This window comes from Pongo abelii, chromosome 1, assembly GCF_028885655.2.
Source record: "Pongo abelii isolate AG06213 chromosome 1, NHGRI_mPonAbe1-v2.0_pri, whole genome shotgun sequence".
NCBI lineage: Eukaryota > Metazoa > Chordata > Mammalia > Primates > Hominidae > Pongo > Pongo abelii.
Genome location: NC_071985.2, coordinates 206,383,486 through 206,406,656, shown reverse-complemented (window position 1 = coordinate 206,406,656; position 23,171 = coordinate 206,383,486). Strand labels below are relative to the sequence as shown.

The window sequence follows — 23,171 nt, the reverse complement described above, 5'->3', positions numbered from 1 at the left end:
CTTCTTCCTCTTCCTCTTCTCTCTTTCTTCTTTCTTCTTTTTTTTTTTTTAACAGACAAGGTCTTGCTGTATTACTCAGGCTGGTTTCGAAGTCCTGACCTCAAGCGATCTTCCCACTTCTGCCTCCCAAAATGCTGGGATTATAGGCTTGAGCCACCGCATTCAGGCATCTGCTATATTTTCAAAGTTTATCACAGTGCCTGGCATAATAGGCATTGAAAATTTTATTTTATGAATTCTTAGTCACTAATTTCAGCCTTTTTGCCTCTTAGCAGAACTGAACATTATGTAATTTGCATACTGCACAGATAGAAATCCCCTTGATGTAGTCTTTTCTAGTGTTTAATCATATATGTAACTTTATTGTGTCAATTCCAAATCTCTCATTCATGTCATTTTATATCTGAGCTCAAAGCCCTCCTTAAAATAATGCTTTTAAAATTTGATCATGATTAAATCTTCTCATCCTCAAATAACTATTGATTTATTGATCTGATTATTTGTGTTTGAGAGACTTTTGGACTGAAGTATGAAACTTGTTATGCCCCTTGGTAGATTTAAGGGTATTTCCTTCCTGGTGTGAACCTTTTAAATAATCTCTACTTAGAAGTGTTTCCAGTTTTAAAAACAAAAACAAAAAAAGAAAAAAAAAGATTTTTTAAAATAAAGTGTTTCTGGTTGTGTTTGTCTGCCTGTAAAAGCTTGTGGAAAGGCACTGAGTCCCTTTTCTTGAGAGGAGAGAAGATAGGCATGCTCCAAGATGAGCTCTCTACCAGTATGCTATCATTTCTTCTCAGGACAGGAGCAGAAATATTCACCAGAATGCTAACCAGGCCAGGCGTGGTGGCTCACGCCTGTAATCCCAGCACTTCGGGAAGTGGAGGCGGGTGGATCATTTGAGGTCAGGAGTTCAAGATCAGCCTGACCAACATGGCGAAACCCTGTCTCTGCAAAAAATACATAAAAAATAGCTAAACATGATGATGCACTCCTGTAATCTCAGCTACTTGGGAGGCTGAAGCACGAGAACGGCTTGAACCTGAGAGGCAGTGGTTACAGTGAGGTATTGCGCCACTGCACTCCAGCCTGGGTGACAGAGTGAGACTGTGTTTCAAAAAAAAAAAAAGAATGCTAACTAGGCATCAGTTGTATTAAATTTTGACTTTTTTTTTTTTGAGATGGAGTTTCGCTCTGTCATCCAGGGTGGAATGCAGTGGCGCGATCTCGGCTCACTGCAACCTCCGCCTCCTGGGTTAAAATGATTCTCCTGCCTCAGCCTCCCCAGTAGCTGGGATTACAGGCGTGCACCACCACACCTGACTAATTTTTTTTGTATTTTTAGTAGAGACGTGGTTTCACCCTGTTGGCCTTGAACTCCTGACCTCAGGTGATCTGCCCACCTCCGCCTCCCAAAGTGCTGGGATTACAGGCGTAAGCCACCGCACCTAGCCAAATTTGACATTTTGTTTTTTTTTTTTAAACCTGTCTACCAATTTGATCCCAACTTCCATTTTACCATTTACCTGAATTGTGGTTTCCTGCTTGTCTGGTTTCTCTTTTCCCCATTCTTGTTCCTTTTAGTATTTCCAAGCCACACACCAGTCTTAGCTAAAAACCCCTTGTCTTTGGTACTGAGCTCTCTTAGTATGGCTACTATGTGTTTCATCTCATTATTCCTCCTTGTCTATCACAGTGCTTGGTGCTAGGTAAATACCCAATTAAAGTTTTAAGAAAATTAATGAATAAGTCATGGCAATTTAGTGGGCTCTTTTGGTGGATTCTCATAGTGATTGCTACTCCAGGAAATTACATACCATAGTTGTCAAGAGAATGGACTTTGGAATCACATGGCCCTGGGTTTGAGTTCCTGTTCCAGCTCCAGTTTTAGCTGTGTAACATTGTGAAAATTGTTGCATGTCTATGAATATGTTTCCTCATATGTAAAATTATGACAGTAAGAGCATCTATCCTACAAGGTTTTTTTGTTTAAGACAAGTGCAGTAGTGACAAGAGGGGAAACAGTAGAACAAGGAGTTCAATATGTAACTGTGAATAATCAATTGAGATAACTTGGTACCTTTGGACCAGGCCATAAAACTTTTTTTTGCTGAGATGGAGTCTCGCTCTGTCGCCCAAGCCAGAGTGCAGTGGCACAATCTCAGCACACTGCAACTTCTGCCTCCCAGGTTCACGCGATTCTCCTGCCTCAGCCTCCTTAGTAGCTGGGATTACAGGCATGCTCCACCACATGCAGCTAATTTTTGTATTTTTAGTAGAGATGGGGTTTCACCATGTTGGCCGGGCTGGTCTCGAACTCCTGACCTCAGTTGATCCGCCCATCTCAGCCTCCCAAAGTGCTTGGATTACAGGTGTGAACCACCGCACCCGGCCAAAACTTTTTGAACCACTCTTCTTCTGGGGTCTTAGCACTCTCTCCCTGGAAGTGGTTTTCCCCCAGTTCTTTGCTGCTTCTTGTCATTCATGTTTCAGCCTAAATGTCGTCTTCTCAGAGAACCCCTCTCTATCAGGCAGGATTTGTAGTTGTATGCGACAGAAACCAACTCTGGCTGATTATTGAAAATATATTAAGGAAATTCACAAAACATCAGGGAAGGTCATAGAGTCATGCTTGAAGAATGCTAGAACAAGAGAAACTGGGCAGCAGGCAGGATCCACAACTAAAATCATTCATAAACAGCCTGGTGAACACACTGTTGCCACCACTACTTACACAGCTAACACCACCTGCTGCACTGGACTTAATGGCCACTGTGGCCACCCCTTGCTACACTCTAGCTGGACTCTCTGTGGTCCTCTGACTCTGAGACACTAGATCCCAGTTCAAGGTTTAGGGGTGATGTGTCTGGTTGGCATAGCCTGGGCCATATATTCAGATTGTAGCTGCAAGGGAGCCTCAGAAAGAGAATCTCAGTCACCTCCTTTCTCACTTTATAGTGGTAAGGGGCTCTGCTTCCCACTAGATTCAAAAGGGGAATTCCCAAAATATAAGAAGTGTTCAAATGCTGAGAAGCCAGAAAATTCGACAAATGTCCACTACAGTTTCTTTGACCTGAAGTCTAAAAGTAGCTCACCAGTCATTGTCACTTCAACTTGTGTTATTGTCATCATACACTTTCCACTACTGGATATTTTCTTATTTTTATTTATTTCATTGTTTATTGTCTGTCCCCTCCTGTTAGAATGTAAGTACCATGAGCAAGGACATTGCCTGTTTTGCTCATTGGTATATCCCTTCATTCTGTGCCAGGAACAGCACCTGGCATGTAGTAAAAGCTCCTTATGTTCATTTGTTGAATGAATGACTATAAAACCCTCAGCACAATGCCTGGCACATAGTAAGTGCTTCACTTTTGGCAACATATATTTCTTTCTTTTTTTTTTTTTTTTTTTTTTTTGAGATGGAGTCTCACTCTGTCACCCAGGCTAGAGTGCAGTGGCACGATCTCGCTCACTGCAAGCTCCGCCTCCCAGATTCACGCCATTCTCCTGCCTCTGCCTCCCGAGTAGCTGGGACTACAGACGCCCGCCACTACGCCCAGCTAATTTTTTGTAGTTTTTGTAGAGACGGGGTTTCACCATGTTAGCCAAGATGGTCTCGATCTCCTGACCTCGTGATCCGCCCGCCTCGGCCTCCCAAAATGCTGGGATTACAGGTGTGAGCCACTGCGCCCGGCCTGGCAACATATATTTCTTAGCAAATTAAAACATTTATATTCTTAAAAGAAAAACCTTTTGACTTACATTGTTTCATTTGACCTCCACAGCAGTCTTCCAAGGAAAAGGGTATTGGGGGTAAGGAATGAGCCTTTTTCGGGTGAAGCGTACATAACCGCATCAGTGTTTGTTCCAATGCGTCCTATGCCTGTGAGTCACAGGAATGAGTGTCTACTTGGAAAGATTAAGAGACTTAGGCAAGGCCACACAACTGTTCTTTCTTAATACCAGATATACTCACTTCTTTGGTGTTATTTCCAATGTAATCGTCCTCACCTCATATTCTTGGTGATTGTGGGGAAATTATTGTTGTTGTTTGGCTTTGACCAGTATATCACAAAGCAGAGCTATAGATGCCATTTCAGGCTAGTGTTTAGCTTACATTAATTTGTTCAAATTCACATTTTTAATTTGATGACCAAAGACTCCTGCAAAAATCATCATGAAACTATAGTTCTCAACTGGTATTCCTGGTGTTCTTGATGCTTACTCTTAAAAATGCCAGCGACTGCCATATCTCCCTGGTAATGACACTAAGATGGCAATGCTGAATGGCTTCATGTTGTAAGGGAAGGTTCTTGCCTGTTTTTTTGTTTGTTTTTTTCTTTTTGAGACGGAGTCTTGCTCTGTCACCCAGGCTGGAGTGCAGTGGTGCAGACTAGGCTCACTGCAACCTCCGCCTCCCGGGTTCAAATGATTATCCTGCCTCAGCCTCCTGAGTAGCTGGGACTACAGGCGTGTGCCACCACACCTGGCTAATTTTTGTATTTTTAGTAGAGACAGGGTTTCACCATATTGGCCAGGCTGGTCTTAAACTCCTGACCTCGTGATCCGCCCGCCTCGGCCTCCCAAAGTGCTGAGATTAAGGCATGAGCCACTGCGCCTGGCAGTTCTTGTCTTTTAAAGAGCTTATGATCCTGCCAGGCACGGTGGCTCATGCCTGTAATCCCAGCACTTTGGGAGGCCGAGGTGAGAGGGTTGCTTGAGCCCAGGAGTTTGAGACAGCCTGGGCAACATAATGAGGCCCCATCTCAATTACAAAACAAACAAACAAAAATGGCTGGGCACGGTGGCTCACACCTGTAATCCCAGCACTTTGGGAGACTGAGGCGGGTGGATCACCTGAGGTCGGGAGTTCAAGACCAGCCTGGTCAACACAGTGAAACCCTGCCTCTGCTAAAAATACAAAAACTAGCCGGGCATGATGGCAGGTGCCTATAGTGCCAGCTACTTGGGAGGCTGAGGCATGAGAATCACTTGAACCCGGGAGGCAGAGGTTGCAGTGAGGCAAGATTATGCCACTACACTCCAGCCTGAGCAACAGAGCGAGACTCTGCCAAAAAAAAAAAAAAAAAAAGGAAAGGAAGGGAGGGAGGGAGGGAAGGAAAGAAAGGAAAGAAAGAGCTTGTTATCCCAAAATTGATTATGGAGGCGTTAGCCCCAAAGAACTCGGGCTGAATGAGAACATCTAATTTGGCAGCGAGTTTTTTTTATTGTCCTACTGCATGCCTAGCACTAAAGGAAAACAAAATCTGCAATAACATAATGTTTAGGTGTCGAGTCTTCTTTTGTGGTTAAATGACAGAGGAAAGGAAGGAGTCTGCTCACAGATCAGGTGAAAAACGTGATTTCAGGAGAGGAGGCCAGCTGGTGAGAGATTGAAACGTAGCCTTGCGAGGTCCTAATGACTGGCAGGGTTGGCAGAGAGAACTGGTGGACCCTGAGAGCCGTCTTCTGAGCACAAAGGGCCATCATTAGGAAGAAAGACTAAACTTCTGTGTGGCTTCAGAGGTGGAACCAGGACTAAAAGGTGAAAATGACAGGAGGCAGAACTTTCCTTGAAAGTCTGGTATTTTTGGCCGGGCACGGTGGCTCATGCCTGTAATCCCAGCACTTTGGTAGGCCAAGGCAGGTGGATCACAAGGTCAGGAGATCGAGACCATCCTGGGTAACACTGTGAAACCCCGTCTCTACTAAAACTACAAAAAATTAGCCGGGCGTGGTGGCGGGCACCTGTAGTCCCAGCTACTCAGGAGGCTGAGGCAGGAGAATGGCGTGAACCCCGGGGGGCGGAGCCTGCAGTGAGCCGAGATCGTGCCACTGCACTCCAGCCTGGGTGACAGCAAGACTCTGTCTCAAAAAAAAAAGAAAGTCTAGTATTTTTAAATCTGATTACAAATTAGTGTGCTTTTATAGAATAATTTTGAAAATATTAAAAAGTAGAAAAAGCCGTATCATTAACCAAAGAGAGCCATTGTTTTCTTTTTATTATTTTACTTATTTTTAATTTGTTTAGAGACAGGGTCTTGTTCTGTCACCCAGGCAGGAGTGCAGTGGTGTCATCATAGCTCACTGCAGCCTCAAACTCCCGGGCTCAAGTGATCTTCCCACCTCAGCCTCCTGAGTAGCTGGGACTACAGGCACATGCCACCATGCCCAACTTTTTTTTTTTTTTTTTGGTTGTTGTTGTTGTTGGTATAGATAAGGTCTCGCTTTGCTGCCCAGGCTGGTCTCTAACACCTGGCTTCAAGTAGTCCTCCCACCTCAACCTCCCAAAGTGCTGGGATTACAGGCATGAGCCACTGTGCCCAGCCATATTTTGAGTTTTCTTACGATAAAATTGTTTTCCTTTTTTAGAGGCAGAGTGTCGCTATGTTGCCCAAGGAGGACTTGAACTCCTGGGCTCAAGTGATTCTCCTGTCTCAGCCTCCTGAGTAGTTGGGACTACAGGTGCACAGCACTGCACCACCACACCTGACTTTTCTTTTTCTTATGGCAAATCCTCAGAAATAGAATTGCTTATTATTTTTAACAATCAGAGTTGTATAACACAGGAATAGGTTGCTTCAACAAGTGGTAAGGCTAGGCCAGGTGCAGTGGCTCATGCCTGTAATCCCAGCACTTTGGGAAGCTGAGGTAGGCAGATCTCTTGAGCCCAGGATTTCAATACCAGCTTCAGCAAGATGGCGAGACTCCATCTCTACAAAAAAAAAAAAAAAAAGAAAAAAGAAAAAATTAGCTGGGAGAGGTGGTGTGCATCTGTGATCTCAGTTACTCAGGAGGCTGAGATGGGAGGATCACTTGAGCCTTGGAAGTTGAGGCTACAGTGAGCCATGATCATGCCACTGCACTGCAGCTTGGGTGACAGAGTGAGACCCTGTCTCAAAAAGAAAAAAGAGTAGTGAGACTAAAAGCCTACCTACCAGGATGTTTTTTTGTTTGTTTTTTGTTTTTGTTTTTTTGTTTTGTTTTGTTTTGAGATGCAGTCTTGCTCTGTCACCCAGGCTGGAGTGCGGTGGCGCAATCTCGGCTCACTGCAAGCTCCGCCTCCCAGGTTCACGCCATTCTCCTGCCTCAGCCTTCCGAGTAGCTGGGACTACAGGCACCCACCACCACGCCCAGCTAATTTTTTTGTATTTTTAGTAGGGACGGGGTTTCACCATGTTAGCCAGGATGGTCTCGATCTCCTGACCTTGTGATCTGCCTACCTCGGCCTCCCAAAGTGCTGAGATTACAGGCGTGAGCCACCGCGCCCGGCCTTACGAGGATGTTAAAGAAGGATTTCTTTATTAGGTTGGGTCTTGGACACGGTCACCATTACATTTCCTTTACACTGTTTGATTCTGTCAATCTACTGGAGGCTTGAGATTTCTGTCTGTGATATTGATTTGGTTTCGGGGAGAGCCAAGCTGAGGATCAGAGATTTGAAGCATAACTAAAAGTTCAGACGAGCTGCCACAGATGCCTACTGAGCAAGTGAAACTTGATGTCTTTCTAGCTTTGCCTTGTTCTAACTTTAAGGATATGCTACCATTATCCTTCATGCTTGTACCCAACCTGCCATTTTCTGATGAAGCATAACATTCCTTCCGTGTTTGTTCCAATGCTTGTTGGGACTGTGCTACTGTTCTCCCCACCCACTTCACCCATTCCAGAGGTTTTTCAACACTATGGAGCAGGGCCAGCCCACCATGCCACAAATGACAGGCAAGGGCCAGTTCACTGGGTGGGCTGTTTTAGGGGTGGAATTAGGTCTTAGGAGTCACCTTATTATCCCATCCTCCAAAGTTTGATGATTTTTTTTTCCCCAGGTAATTAAATGTGTATTTTGTGGACCTGGGCTTGGCTGGAATGCTCAGGGGTCCTGAAGATCCTTTTATAGCTTCCTTCTATTGAACCATTAAGAAAAGATGGCAAAAGTCAACATAACTAGAGACCTCATCCGTAGGCAGATCAAGGTAAGCAGCCCAGACTTCTGAACCAGATCATGAGATCCTTTCTTTCCCACAGATTGATTTTACAGATGAAAAAACTGAAATCTATAGTCTGTGACTTGCCTAAAGTCACATAGCTAGTTAGTGGCAGACCCAGGACTAGAATCAAGGTCTCTTTCTCTCCATCTTGTATTGTCTAAGAACATGGATTTCATGGAGACTCTGTCCACATACTTGTGCCTGGGCTGCTGAGATTAATGCAGGCTGGCAAGGGAGGGGAGCTGTCAATGTGTCGTGCAGATACATACACATCCTTGTGTTGGGCAGGTGGTGCACAAGAGCAAATACAACTTCTTCATGTTGCTCCAGCTGCCAAGTTGTATATGTAAGAGATCCTGGGAGAGTATTAGTCCCAGTTCAGCTTGTATTCTCTTTGAGGCTCTCCTGTGCTGAAGCCTGTCCTCTGCAGTTTGTATGTAGAAGACACTCTGATACTTGTGAGATAAATGGATGACTGGGCAGTCAAGTTCAGTTAGTGAAGTAGCCCCAGGCTTTGTTAGAGAAACCCTCAGAAAAGGAGCCATAGAGGTTTAATGGAATAGATTAAACCAAGGCATGATGTGCTCCAGCGCTGGTAAGAATCCCCAGCTGGAGTCAGGAGCTTCATCTCACCACTGCCCTAATTAACTAACTATAGGTCTTTAGTCATTTTACCTCCTGTGCCTCAGTTTTATGTTGTTAAATGATGATAATGGCTGTCTGCCTGTAGGCTGACCTTGAGAATGAAATCTGAATGAGCTTGAGAAAGTTCTTTGACAAGTTAAGTGCTAAAAAGTACTAAAAAAAAAATTTTTTTTTTTTTTTTTTTTTTTTTTGAGACGGAGTGTCGCTCTGTTGCCCAGGCTGGAGTGCAATGGTGTGATCTCAGCTCACTGCAACCTCTGCCTCCCAAGTTCAAGCGATTCTCTTGCCTCAGCCTCCCAAGTAGCTGGGACTACAGGCACGTGCCACCACGCCCAGCTAATTTTTTGTATTTTTAGTAGAGAGGGGGTTTCATCGTGTTACTCAGGAGATCTTGATCTCCTGACCTCGTGATCCACCCGCCTTGTCCTCCCAAAGTGCTGGGATTACAGGCGTGAGCCACCATGCCTGACCTAAAAAAATTTTTAACTAAAAATTTTTAAAAAATCAAGTGGCATGCAGCATAAGCTGTGGTCACCATTTAGAAGGATAGAGTATGTGCCTCTACATGAGCCATGTACTTGGCATATTTATGTATTTTTCCCTGCATCCCTGAATCCTTTTATTTATCTTATTCTTATTTTTATTTTTTGAGGCAGAGTTTTGCTCTTGTTGCCCAGGCTGGAGTGCAGTGGCATGATCTTGGCTCACTGCAACCTCCACCTCCCGGGTTTGAGTGATTCTCCTGCCTCAGCCTCCCGAGTAGCTGGGATTACAGGCACGTGTCACTATGCCTGGCTAATTTTGTATTTTTAGTAGAGATGGGGTTATACCATGTTGGCCAGGCTGGTCTTGAACTCCTGACCTCAGGTGATCTGCCCTCCTTGGCGTCCCAAAGTACTGGGATTACAGGCATGAGCCACCATGCCCAGCCCCTGAATCCTTTTAGCTTTGTCCATTTGTGGAAGTTTTTTGTGTGTGATTTCATTAGACTGAGTGGTCCTCAAAGACAGGAGCCATTTCCTAGAGGCACAGAATCAGCAGGGTTTTTTTTTCCCTTTGTGTGCAATATGTGTCCTAAAGATGATGCCCACCCTGTCCAACCTAAATATGGAACTATTCCCTATTGTTGTTTCCAATTTTTCTTCTTTCCTTTTTAAAAATTTCTTGCTTTCTTTAAAAAAAAAAAAAAAAGCACAACTTACTGCTTAATTATATACTACTGTCTTCAATTCTTCTCTAATCCTTGCCCAAGAATAATACAAAGTCCTGTAGGCCAGTTCCTTGCTGTCTTCTTTAGCTCCTGTGGTGCCCAGGAAAGGGCTGGATATATAATAGGCACATAATAAATCATATTTAATTGAATCAATGAAATCACGAATTTGTTTCTGTCCCCTAGGAGCGGGGTGCCCTGAGCTTTGAGCGGCGCTACCATGTCACTGACCCCTTTATCCGGCGGCTGGGCCTGGAAGCAGAGCTGCAGGTAAGAGATCCAGTTTACACCCTAGATGCAGATGGCCTGCTGTCTATTCTCTGCCTGCAGAAATCCTCTTGGCCTTATCAAGGCGTAAACAAGTGTTTCTCTGCAGGCCATATCTGACAGTTACTTCTCCTTCAGTAGACAGCTAAATCTGAATCAAGATCAGCAATTGACATAGTCACGTATAAATTATTATTTTTTTATTTTATTTTATTTTTTGAGATGGAGTCTCGCTCTGTCACCCAGTCTGGAGTGCAGTGGCGCGATCTCCCTCACTGCAAGCTCCGCCTCCCGGGTTCACGCCATTCTCCTGCCTCAGCCTCCCGAGTAGCTGGGACTACAGGCGCCTGCCACCATGCCCGGCTAACTTTTTATAGTTTTAGTAGAGACGGGGTTTCAACATGTTAGCCAGGATGGTCTTGATCTCCTGGCCTCGTGATCCACCCGCCTTGGCCTCCCACTGGGATTACAGGTGTGAGCCACCGCGCCTGGCCTTAAATTATTTTTTTGGACATATTATTTGCTTTGTGCTTTAAAAAAGTTTGTTCAGTTCCATACCACTATTTTTACTATTGGCTTGGGCAGTGAATACAGATTCCTACTTGTATATAGGAATATAGAATTTATACTGTTTTCATATACATATACACATAATGTATACGTGCACACACACACACAAACACACACACTTTCTTATTTTAGCATCAAAGCAATGCTGTAGGGATGTAGACTGAGAATAGGTATTTAAAAAAAAAAAGACCGGCTCATGCCTGTATTCGCAGCACTTTGGGAGGTCAAGGAGGGTGGATCACTTGAGGTCAGGAGTTTGAGACCAGCCTGGCCAACATGGTGAAATCTCAACTCTACTAAAAATACAAAATTAGTCAGGCATGGTGGTGCATGCCTGTAATCCCAGCTATTTGGGAGGCTAAGGCACGAGAATTGCTTGAACCCAGGAGGCGGAAGTTGCAGTGAGCCAAGATAGTGCCACTGCACTCCATCCTGGACAACAGAGTGAGACTCTGTCTCAGAAAAGAAAAAAATAAAAGAAAGCCAGGTTCATTGACACATGCCTATAGTCCCAGCTATTTGGGAGGCTGAGACAGGATTGCTTGAGCCCAGGAGTTCAAGTCCAGCCTGAGCAATATAGCAAGACCTCGTCTCTAAAAATTAAAATAAAATAATAAAATGTTTAAAAAAAAACACAAAACCAAAAACCAAAATGCTTGTTCAAGTCTGTCCTGTCCAGTCCATGGATAGGCCAGACCTTTGGTCCAGAAATTCAGCTTTTTCATTGTGTCTGACGTAGAGACTCCATAATGTTAGTTCCATTCTCTTTTCTTCCTCAACATCATGTGTTTTGTGGGTCTTTTGTTTTGTTTTGTTTTTGGTAGAGTTGGGGTCTTGCCGTGTTGCCCAAGCTGATCTCCAATTCCTGACCTCAAACAGGTCTCTCACCTTGGCCTCCCAAAGTGCTGGGAATTCAGGCGTGAGCCACCTCACCCAGCCAAGATCACATTTTGAATCTAATTTTTTTTTTTTTGAAACAGTGTTTTGCATTGTTGCCCAGGCTGGAATGCAGTGGTGCCATCATGGCTCACTGCAGCCTCAACTTCCTGGGCTCAAGTGATCCTCCTGCCTCAGCCCCCTGAATAGCTGGGATTACAGATACATGCCACCATGCCCAGCTAATTTTTGTATTTTTTTGTAGAGACAAGGTTTCACCATGTTGCCCAGGCTGGTCTCAAACTCCTGAGCTCAAGCCATTCACCTGCCTCAACCACCCAAAGTGCTTGGATTACAGGTGTGAGCTACTGTGCCTAGCCCACACTGTAATCTTAAAAGAAATTAGTACTTGTTGAGTTTTGGCATAGTATCAAAGAAAGATATACACAGTTACCTGAAAAGGCTATTCAAATATTCCTTCCAATTCCAGCTTCTTTGTGAGGCTGGATTTTTTTCATATATTTCAACCAAAAATGACATTGCAATGGGCTGAATATAAAAGCAGAGACTCTACTGGTCTTCCATTAAACTAGACATTAAAGAAGTTTGCAAAAATGTAAAACAATGCCACTCTTCTCATTAAATTCTTTGCCTTGGAAAATACAGTTATTTCATTTAAAATGTGTTTTTTATTGTTGTTTTTTAGCGAATTAATAATATGCCAGCCTGGGCAACATAGCGAGACCTTGTCTCTACTAAACATTTTTTAAAAAATGAATTAGCCAAGCATGGTGGTGCATACTTGTCCCAACTGTTTCGGAGGCTAAAATGGGAGAATCGCTTGGGCCCAGGAGGTTAAGGCTGCAGTGAGCTGTGATTGTGCCACTGCACTCCAGCCTGGGTGACAGAGTGAGACCCTGTTTAAAAAAAAAAAAATTGCTGGGCGCAGTGGCTCACACCTGTAATCCCAGCACTTAGGGAGGCTGAGGCGGGCGGATCACCTGAGGTCAGGAGTTTGAGACCAGCCTGACCAACATGGAGAAAGCCCATCTCTACAAAAAAATACAAAAATCAGTCGGCCATGGTGGTGCGTGCCTGTAATCCCAGCAACTTGGGAGGCTGAGGCGGGAGAATTGCTTGAACCCCGGAGGTGGAGGTTGCAGTGAGCCAGGATCTTGCCATTGCAGTCCAGGCCTGGGCAACAAGCACAAAACTCCATCTCAGAAAAAAATTGTTTTAATTTCTAATATGATAAATTTCTAATATGATAAATATGACAGATATCACCCATATAAACAAAAGCTCTTAGGGATCGTCAGTAATTTTTAATAGCATAAAGGGGTCCTGAAACTGAAAATGTTAAGAACCACTGCTCTATAGAGCCATGGAATGGGATGCCTGAATAATATCACCCGGGGGAAAAGCAGGAGGAGCAAGAAAAGGGTCCAGGACCAAGAACCAAGGTGTTTCAGCATTTAGAGAGTACCTACTTTTCCTCTTCCTCTACCCACTGAAGACAGAAAGAATAGCCATAGAGGTCTGAGGAGAACATGGTATCACGGTAGCCAAGGAGGAGAAAAAGCTCAAATGTGTTGATTTTTACAGTCTAACTCTCAAAAAGCCATCTCTTTTCCTCTTTCCTGGTTTGGAGTTGGAGGGAATACTATTTGCATTACCCCAAATAGTAATTAAAATACCTCTATAAGCAATGTGAACTTGGAGAAGTCGTTTAACTTCTAAAGGCCATTTCTTCATCTGTAAAATAATGTCTCTTAGGTGTAAGTCAGTTAATTTATGTAAAGGACCTAGCACAGTGTCCAGTAGATTGTATAAGTCCATGGCATACAACAAACATTAGCTGCTATTATTGTTGTTATTTATGGAAAGCTCTTAAAGTTTCCTAAGATGCCAGTCCCAAGATGCTGATTTGATGGCATCTAGCTATTTAAAACTTCTTCAGTCATTTCCTTCCCTGTTTTATTTCTATCATTGTCACATATGGACCTCATGTTTGTCAATAATAGGTTATCTCTGGCATTAAGAAAAGGTGATTAGTGGGAGGTAAGGGTAGGATAAGAGGGAAAATCAACAGTAAAAGCTCCTGCCTTTTGGTGGTTACTGGTTATGTTTTCTTTACGATCTGGGCAAAACATTTTTTCCTGGGTTTTCCAACTTTCTACTCTGTATGCTTTTGAAAAATGCAAAAGGAAGCTGAAAGAGAACTATTATGACATAGTGTCAAACATTTAGTAGATGCTCAATAAAAACCTGTTGGTGTGATTGGCTTTTTTGATTTTCCACATTAGAGTTAGCTTTCATAACCTTATCCCTATTCAACCATGCGATTTCTCTAGCTTCTGCCTTAATAATCTGGTCTGATTTTTACTTTTTGACTTTATAGTTTACATTTTATGTCCGTTTAAAATTCAGACTTTAGCTAGTCTTGATATTTGTTACCCTTCCTGTATGTTGATAGAATTGGTACCTACAGAGCTGACAGTTCAAAAAGCCTCCAAGTTAACTTGGATTACTTTCTTTTTTTTTTTTTTTTTTGGCAACAGGGCCTCACTCTGTCGCCTAGGCTGTAGTGCAGTGGCCAGTCTCGTCTCAGTGCAACCTCTGCCTCCTGGGCTGAAGCAATTCTCATGCCTCAGCCTTCTGAGTAGCTGGGATTACAGGCGTGTGCCACCACACCCAGCTAATTTTTTTATTTTGCTAGAGATGGAGTTTTGCCAAGTTGGCCAGGCTGGTCTCAAACTCCTGTCCTCAAGTGATCCACTCACCTTATTTTTTAATAGGTCAACATTCATATGGTTCAAATTCAAAAGTTTAAAAAGTCATCTCCTCATTATTTTTCCCAGCTACCTAATCCACTTACATGGAATCAACTAATATAATGAGTTTTAGTATCCTTTCAGAGGAATTTTATGCATAAAATTCTTACCTTTTCTCACAAATGTTAGCCTAACATATTTACTGTTTCAGTAAGAAAATCGACAACTTACTAAAAAAATACTTCTAAAACAGTGAAGTATCTTTAAAAAGATACTTTCATAATTTTGCCATATTCATACATAAGATATTTCTAATTTCTAACTCTTTCATGGTTCAGAGTGTTCTGTTGTGTATGTGGACCCATAATTTACTTAAATTATCCATACCAATAAACATGTAGATTACTTACAATTTTTTGCATGTACAAGGTTATTCCTTATGACATCATTTGGCACATGCGGTTATATCTCTATCAGATGAATACCTGGGGTGGAATTTGTAGGTCAGAGGATATACGCATCTGTGATTTTGATAAATATTACCAAAATTGCCTTCCATGGTGTTTGTACCAACTTTTGCTCCTATCATACTCCTTCAGTCTTATATCAAACATAATGCTCAACAAATACTCTCTTTCAAACCCCAATGTGTTCATCATCATTTTGAGAAATTTCACAGGCGAGGTATGGTGGCTCACTCCTGTAATCTCAGTACTTTGTGAGGCTGTGGCAGGCGGATCGCTTGAGCTCAGGAGTTCGAGACCAGCCTGGGCAACATGGCAAGACCCCTGTCTCTATACCATCAAAAATGAAAACATAAAAAAAGAGAGATTTCACAGATGAGTGCAGAATGATAGGCCAGAGAGATCACAGATTGGCTTTCAAGATACCTTTTTTTTATTATTTAAGTTTTTAGGTTTTTTTTTTTTTGTGTGTGTGTGTGTGTGTGTGTTTTGTGACGGAGTCTTGCCCTGTCACCCAGGCTGGAGTGCAGTGGCGCGATCTTGGCTCACTGCAACCTCTGCCTCCCAGGTTCAAGTGATTCTCCTGCCCCAGCCTCCCGAGTAGCTGGGATTACAGGCGCGTGCCTCCATGCCTGGCTAATTTTTGTATTTTTAGTAGAGGTGGGGTTTCACCATGTTGGTCAGGCTGGTCTCGAACTCCTGACCTTGTGATTCACCCACCTTGGCCTCCCAGGTGCTGGGATTACAGGTGTGAGCCACTGTGCCTAGCCGATTTTTTAGTTTTTTTGAGACAGTCTCACTCTGTCGCTCAGGCTGGAGTGCAGTGGCACAATCTTGGCTCACTGCAACCTTTGTCTCCCGGGTTCAAGTGATTCTCCTGCCTCAGCCTCCCAAGTAGCTGGGACTACAGGTGCACGCCACCACACCCAGCTAATTTTTGTATTTTTAGTAGAGATGGGGTTTCACTATGTTGGCCAGGCTGGTCTTGAACTCCTGACCTCAGGTGGTCCACCCTCCTCAGCCTCCCAAAGTGCTGGGATTACAGGTGTAAGCCACTGCGCCCAGCCCAAGATACTTTTTAAAATTAAAAATGTAGGCTGGGTGCAGTGGCTTATGACTGTAAATCCCAACACTTTGGGAGGCTGAGATGAGAGGATGGCGAGTCCTGAAAGGAGTTCAAGACCAGCCTGGGTAACATAAGGAGGCCTTGTTTCTCCAAAAAAAAATCAGCCAGGTGTGGAGGCACATGCCTAGAGTCCCAGCTACTTGGGAGGCTGAAGCAGTAGGATCGCTTGAGCCCAGGAGGTTGAGGCTGCAGTGAGCCATGATCACACCACTGCACTCCAACTTGGACAACAGAGTGGGACTGCCTCAAAAAAAAAAAAAAGTACAAAACAGTAAATATGTTAGGCTAACATATGAGTGTGGCAAGAGAGAATAGAGAGAGAGAATAGAGAATACTCAGTTCAAGAGAACAATTAGTCACAAAGTCCAAGTGGAAGAGGGATGAGAAATGAGGTTGGTGAGGTAAGTGTGGATGGGCTATTTGTAATGAAGGATGTTGTAAGGTACGTGGAAGACTGTGGACAATGGAGAGTCCTTGAATGGTTTTGACCATAAGAGCGACATGATCAGAGTTTTTTTGTTTTGTTTTGTTTTGTTTTGTTTTTTGAGATGGAATTGCTCTGTCACCCAGGCTGGAGTGCAGTGGCACAATCTCGGCTTACTGTAACCTCCGCCTCCTGGGTTCAAGGAATTCTGCCTCAGCCTCCTGAGTAGCTGGGACTACAGGTGTGCACCACCACTCCTGGCTAATTTTTGTATTTTTAGTAAAGACGACGTTTCACCATATTGGCCAGGCTGGTCTTGAACGCCTGACCTTGTGATCCGCCCGCCTCGGCCTCCCAAAGTGGTGGGATTACAGGCATGAGCCACCGCGCCCGGCCTTTTTTGTTGTTGTTGTTGTTGTTGTTTTTGAGACAGGGTCTTGCTCTGTCACCCAGGCTGGAGTGCAGTGGTGCGATCGTGGCTCACGATAGCCTTGACCTCCTGGGCTTTGGGTGATCCTCCTACCTCAGCCTCCTGAGTAGCTGGGACTACAGACATGCACCACCATGCCCAGCTAGTTAGAAATAGGGTTTTACCGTGTTGCCCAGGCTGGTTTTGAACCCCTAGGCTCTTGTAGTCCACCCACCTTGGCCTCGCAAAGTGCTGGGATTACAGACATGAGCCACCATGCCTGGGCAGAGTTATGCTTTTTAAAAAATTAATGTTGGCTTCAAAATGAAGAATAGATTGCAGGTGTTTAAACTGGAGACAGGCAGAACCAGTTAAGAGGTTATGACAGTGATTCAGGAAGAGGTGATGGGTTACCTGAACTAAAATAACAGTAATTTGGATGGAGAGAAGTCAGTGGATTTGAGAGACATTTAAGAGGTATAATTAGGGCAAGTGCTGTAATCCCAGCAATTTGGGGGGCCAAGGCAGGCGGATTACTTGAGCTCAGGAGTTCGAGACCAGCCTGGCTAACATGGTGAAACCCCACCTCTACTAAAAATACAAAAATTAGCCAGGGGTGGTGACACACCCCTGTGGTCCCAGCTACTTGGGAGCCTGAGGCACAACAATCGCTTGAGCCTGGGAGGATGTGGAGGTTGCGGTGAGCCAAGATTGTGCCACTGCACTCCAGCCTGGGCAACAGAGCGACTCTCCCTCAAAAAATTAAAAATTAAAATAATAAAACAGCCTAGGAAACAGAGTAAGATCCTATCTCAAAAACAAACAAACAAAAAAACAAACAAAAAACAGATGTTGCCAAATTCTTCAGCATGGGAGTTGCACCATTTTGTCTTCCCACTGGCAATGCATGAATGTGCCTGTTTCTCCATAACTCATCAGTAGACTGTGTGGTTGAGCTTTTGAATTTTTTTATCATTCTAACTAGTGAAAAGTGTCTCAGTATAGTTTTAAGTTACATTTCTCTTATGAATGAAGTTTAATATATATTCCATATGCTTGAGGGCCATTTTAATATAATTTTTGCCAATTTTGGTGTAACAAAGGAGGGAGAATAAGAATTGATATATGCATCTGTATGGTTTTTGTAAACAGAAGCACAGGATGGATAAGGAGAAACTAATGAAATTGGTCACTCCAGCGGGTGGGAGGTATAAGGTAGAAGGGTAGAGAAAGGTGAGTAACTCTTCTGTGGACCTTTTTGTAGTTTTTACTTTTATTTATTTTATTTTTATTTTGAGACAGAGCCTGTCTCTGTTGCCCAGGCTGGAGTGCAGTGGCATGATCTTGGCTCACTGCAACCTCTGCCTCCTGGGTTCAAGCAATTCATGTGCCTCAACCTCCTGAGTAGCTGGGATGACAGGCATCTGCCACCATGCCCAGCTAATTTTTGTATTTTGAGTAGAGACAAGGTTTCACCATGTTTGCTAGGCTGGTCTCAAATTCCTGGCCTCAAGTGACCTGCCTGCCACAGCCTCCCAAGATGTTGGGATTACAGGTGCGAGCCACCATGCCTGTTTACTTTTAGAACCATGTTGAGACTTTACGTTTTCAAAAAATAAAATTAAATCAACAAAGTTGGGAAGTGGGATGCCAACTAACTCATGTAATTTACTTTTTGTATTTTATTTTATTTTATTTTAATTTTATGTTATGTTATGTTTTATGTTATGTTATGTTATGTTATTTTATTTGAGATGGAGTCTCACTCTGTTGCCCAGGCTGGAGTGCAATGGCACGATCTCATCTCACCACAACCTCCGCCTCCTGGGTTCAAGTGATTCTCCTGCCTCAGCCTCCCAAGCAGCTGGGATTACAGGCGTGTGCTACCATGCCCGGTGATTTTTGTATTTTTAGTAGAGACGGGGTTTCTCCATGTTGGTCAGGCTGATCTCGAACTCCCAGTCTCAGGTGATCCGCCCGCCTCAGCCTCCCAAAGTGCTGGGATTACAGGCATAAGCCACTGTGCCCGGCCTAAAAGTTTTTTTTTTTTTTTTTTGAATAAAAAATAGGCCAGGCATGGTGGCTCACTCCTGTAATCCCAGCACTTTGGGAGGCCGAGGCGGGCGGATCACCTGAGGTTGGGAGTTCGAGACCAGCCTGGCCAATGTGGTGAAACCCCGTCTCTACTAAAAATACAAAAATTAGCCGTGCGAGGTGGTGCACGCCTGTAATCCCAGCTGCTTGGGAGGCTGAGGCAGGAGAATCGCTTGAACCCGGCAGGCAGAGGTTGTGTTGAGCTGAGATCGCGCCATTGCACTCCAGCCTGGGCAACAAGAGTGAAACTCTGTCTTAAAAAAAAAAAAATTTTTTTTAGTAGAGACAAGGTTTTGCTGTGTTGCCCAGGCTGGTCTCAAACTCCTGGGCTCAAGTGATCCCGCCTTGGCCTCCCAAGTACTCCCACAGTGCTGGGATGAGGTGTGAGCCACCATGCCCAGCCAATTTTTTAACATGATACTTTGTATATATTTTCAGTGTAAAGATAAAATGAACTTCAAAGAAATCTTGAGCTCTACTTAGTAGATTTGTCATTTGTAGTAGTATTGCTGTAGCAATTCTGTAACTACTTTGTGTATGTTACAGAATTGAATAAAGAAGTCAATATTGTTGGGAGCCAGAGTTCTCACTGTAGAAGAGAAATTCAAATATGGAATAGGGAAAGACGAGGAAGAACTCTGAGGTACTGGATTGGAATTAGCCTGTTTCAATATAAACTCATGATTTTAAAAACACGTATAGCTTGAGGCCAGGAGTTGGAGACCAGCCTGAGTAACATAGTGAGATCCCTATCTCCACAAATAAAAAATAGCTGGGCATGGTTACACATGTCTGTATTTCTAGCTACTCAGGAGGTTGAGGCAGGGGAATCACTTGAGCCCAGGAGGTCAAGGTGGCAGTGAGCTATGATTGCGCCGTTACACCCCAGCCTGGGCAACAGAGTGAGACCTTGTCTCTAAAAAAAATAAAAATAAACTACATATATAGAAATTTGTATTTATCTATTATTTCCAGCTCTGTCCACGCAAAGGTAATTTAGAAGCAGTGATACCATAGTAATTATGGGTTACTAGTTTCTAAATACCATTCTCTATTAAAAGGAAGCAGGGATCCTTGGAGAAATAACTAATTCTAGTCCTGGGACAGGGCAAAAGTTGATATAGTCTTCAAAAATTTCAGTGTCATAGGAAACAAAAAAGGGCTGAGGAACTGTCTCAGATTAAAAAAAAACAGAGAAAATGACTAATTTTCTTTTTCTTTTTTTTTTTTTTTTTTTTTTTTGAGATGGAGTCTCGCTCTGTCGGCCCGGCTGGAGTGCATAGGCACGATCTCAGCTCACTGCAACCTCTGCCTCCCAGGTTCACGCCATTCTCCTGCCTCAGCCTACCGAGTAGCTGGGACTACAGGCGCCCGCCAGCACGCCCAGCTAATTTTTTCTATTTTTAGTAGAGACAAGGTTTCACCATGTTAGCCAGGATGGTCTTGATCTCCTGACCTTGTGATCTGCCTGCCTTAGCCTCCCAAAGTGTTGGGATTACAGGCGTGAGCCACCGTGCCCAGCCAGTGACTAATTTTCTTAATGACATTAAGAAAACATAAACCAAATGCAGTGTGTGATCCTGGATTGGATTCTGAATGAGGAAAATAAAATGGACATTATTGGACAGTTAGTGAAATTTGAATATGGACTATATGTTAGACAACAGTATTGTATCAGTGTTAAATTTTCTGATTTTGATAAATATGCGCTGGTTAAATAAAAGAATGACCAATGTTCTTAAGAATTATACACTGAAGTAGTTAAGGGGTCCTGAAGTCTACAACTGATTTCTCAAATGGTTCAGAAAAAAAAGTACTTTACACGTGTGTGTGTGTGTGTGTGTCTGTGTGCGTGCGTGTGTAGAAAGAGAGAGAGGAGAGGGAGGGAGAGGGAAAAAGATTATTTAATTTATCAATTAGGTAAAACGTATATATGGGCATTCTTATACTATTCTTGTAAACTTTTTATGTTTGAAATTGTTTCAAAATAGAAAGTTTAAATTGTTCATTGGGAAAATACAAAGGGCTGAGCATAGTGGCTCACGCCTGTAATCCTATCACTTTGGAGGCTGAGGTGGGAGGATCACTTGAGCCCAGAGTTGTGACCAGCCTGGGCAACATAACAAGACCTCATCTCTACAAAAAAATACAAAGATTAACCAGGTGTGGTGGTGTGTGCCCGTACTCCCAGCTACTAGGTAGTCTAACATGGGAGGATTGCTTGAGCGTAGGGGGTTGAGGCTGCAGTGAGCCATGATCATACCACTTACTCCAGCCTGGGCAACGGAAGGAGACACTGTCTTAAAAAAAGAGAGAGAGAGATAAAGAAAAAAGGAAAGAAAATACAAAGAACTGGCTGGGGCACAGTGGCTCATGCCTATAATCCCAGCACTTTGGCAGTCAGGAGAATCATTTGAGGCCAGGAGTTTGAGAACAGCCTGGGCAACACAGCAAGACCTCATCTCCATAAAATATTTTTTAAAAGTAAAATAAAATACAAAAGAACTGTTGTAGTGGCAGCAACCAAGTAAGAGAGCCAGAAGGGAGGTTGAGATTAAACAATTTAAATTTAAATTAACGAGGATTAATTTAAGCCGTTCTAGTATATAAGACCCAATCAGTTTTCCACTTTCCTTGGACATTTTTGCTGAGCATTTCACATCCCTCTTTAGTTACATGTGCCAGCTCATCTCATGAGTTTTATTGTCACAACTGGACAAGAACCAAATATCCTGGGATTCCAGCCATGGCCTGCAGTCCTCACTTTTTTGGGGAGTTGCTTGCTTTCATTTTGTATATATTACCAGGGATCTTCCAAGATCACCTTGGAAGTTGTGATCACACTTTGATTCCTGCTATTTCATTCACTTGTGGGATTTCTTGGCACAGTATTAGACACATGGTAGAGAGAAGAAGAAAGGAATCTCACTTTACAAATCAGAGTAAAACTCAGCATTTCTAAGGTCATATAAGTGGTAGAAATAAGATTTAAAAGATTTGTATCAGGCTTATCTGGCTCCAGAGTTCATATCCTTTCCACCTCAACCATGTGTCTGTTTTAAAAATGGCTTAATAGATAGTTCCTGGCTTGGCGGATTTATTCTCTTGCTTTATTAGTTTTCTTCATATTATCCTTAAACAATTGCAAACATTATGTATCTATCTCACCTTTACAATCTGGCCTGCTTGCTTGTTCCATTTTGTTTCTTATATCATTTTAGCATACATTCAAATTATGAATTTATGGAAACAAGTCATATGAAACTAGATTGATTTCCTTTGTGAATAGCTTTGGTAGACCAGAGCAGTTCCATGGGCATAGTGTAACCTTATTCTAACAAAGGCTTGTCAGAGCTTTTTAAGGTAATACCATTTTAGAGAAGTAAACTAGATACCAAGTTCATTAAACAGTCATGTTTAAAGAAAAAGATGCCAGCCTGGCCAACATGGTGAAACCCCTTCTCTACTAAAAATACGAAAAATTAGCCAAGCATGATGGCAGGCACCCGTAATCCCAGCTACTCGGGAGGCTGAGGCAGGAGAATTGCTTGAACCCAGGAGGCGGAGGTTGCAGTGAGCCGAGATTGCACTACTGCACTCTAACCTGGGCGACAGAGTGAGATTCTGTCTCAAAAAAAAGAAAGAAAGGAAGGGAGGGAGGGAGGGAGGGAAAGAAAGAAAGAAAGAAGGAAGGAAGGAAGAAAGAAAGAAAGAAAAAGATGGAGTGGGGATCTGATTTTGTGAGAGATTTCCTTTCGTGAGGACTGTCCTTTAAATCCGGATCAGCTATTTGTGGCCAGTGGGCCAAATCCAGAAAGTCGCCTGTTTGCTCGTTTGTTATTTTATTTAATTGAGTGGTTTTGACTGTTCACAAACTATATTCACAAAGTTTTGCAACCATCCCTGCTATCTAATTCCAGGATGTTTTCATCACCCCAAAAAGGAACCTCTTACCCATCTTAGCAGTCACTTCCTTCTGCCATACTGGCCCTACCCCAGAAAACACTAATCTATTTTCTGTTGCAATGGATTTTCCTATTCTGAACATTTCACGTAAATGAAATTATAAAGTGTGTGGCTTTTTAGCATAACGCTTTTAAGATTCATCTATGTTATAGTATGAATCTGTACTTTTCTTTTTTGTGGCCAAATCGCATTCCATCATTTGGATATACCACATTCTGTCTATCCATTCATCAGTTGGTGGAACATGTGGTTGTTTCTATTTTTTGGCTATTATAAATAATGCTGCTATGAACATTCATGTACCAGTTTTTGTGTGGACATGTTTTCTTCACTTTTCTTGGTATATACCCAAGGGTGG

At 43.1% G+C, this 23,171-nt stretch overlaps 1 protein-coding gene across 3 annotated transcripts in view; it reads left to right on the top strand.

The window, feature by feature from the left end:
- WDTC1 (WD and tetratricopeptide repeats 1) overlaps window positions 1-23,171 on the top strand; it is a 73,082-nt gene that overhangs the window by 19,602 nt on the left and 30,309 nt on the right. For all 3 annotated transcript variants that reach the window (XM_054539279.1, XM_009233158.3, XM_063714111.1), the window contains exons 2-3: window positions 7,827-7,973; window positions 10,030-10,113. In XM_054539279.1, the coding sequence (XP_054395254.1) occupies window positions 7,926-7,973; window positions 10,030-10,113 (132 nt within the window). In that variant the 5' untranslated portion in view covers window positions 7,827-7,925. The remainder of the gene's footprint in view (window positions 1-7,826; window positions 7,974-10,029; window positions 10,114-23,171) is intronic.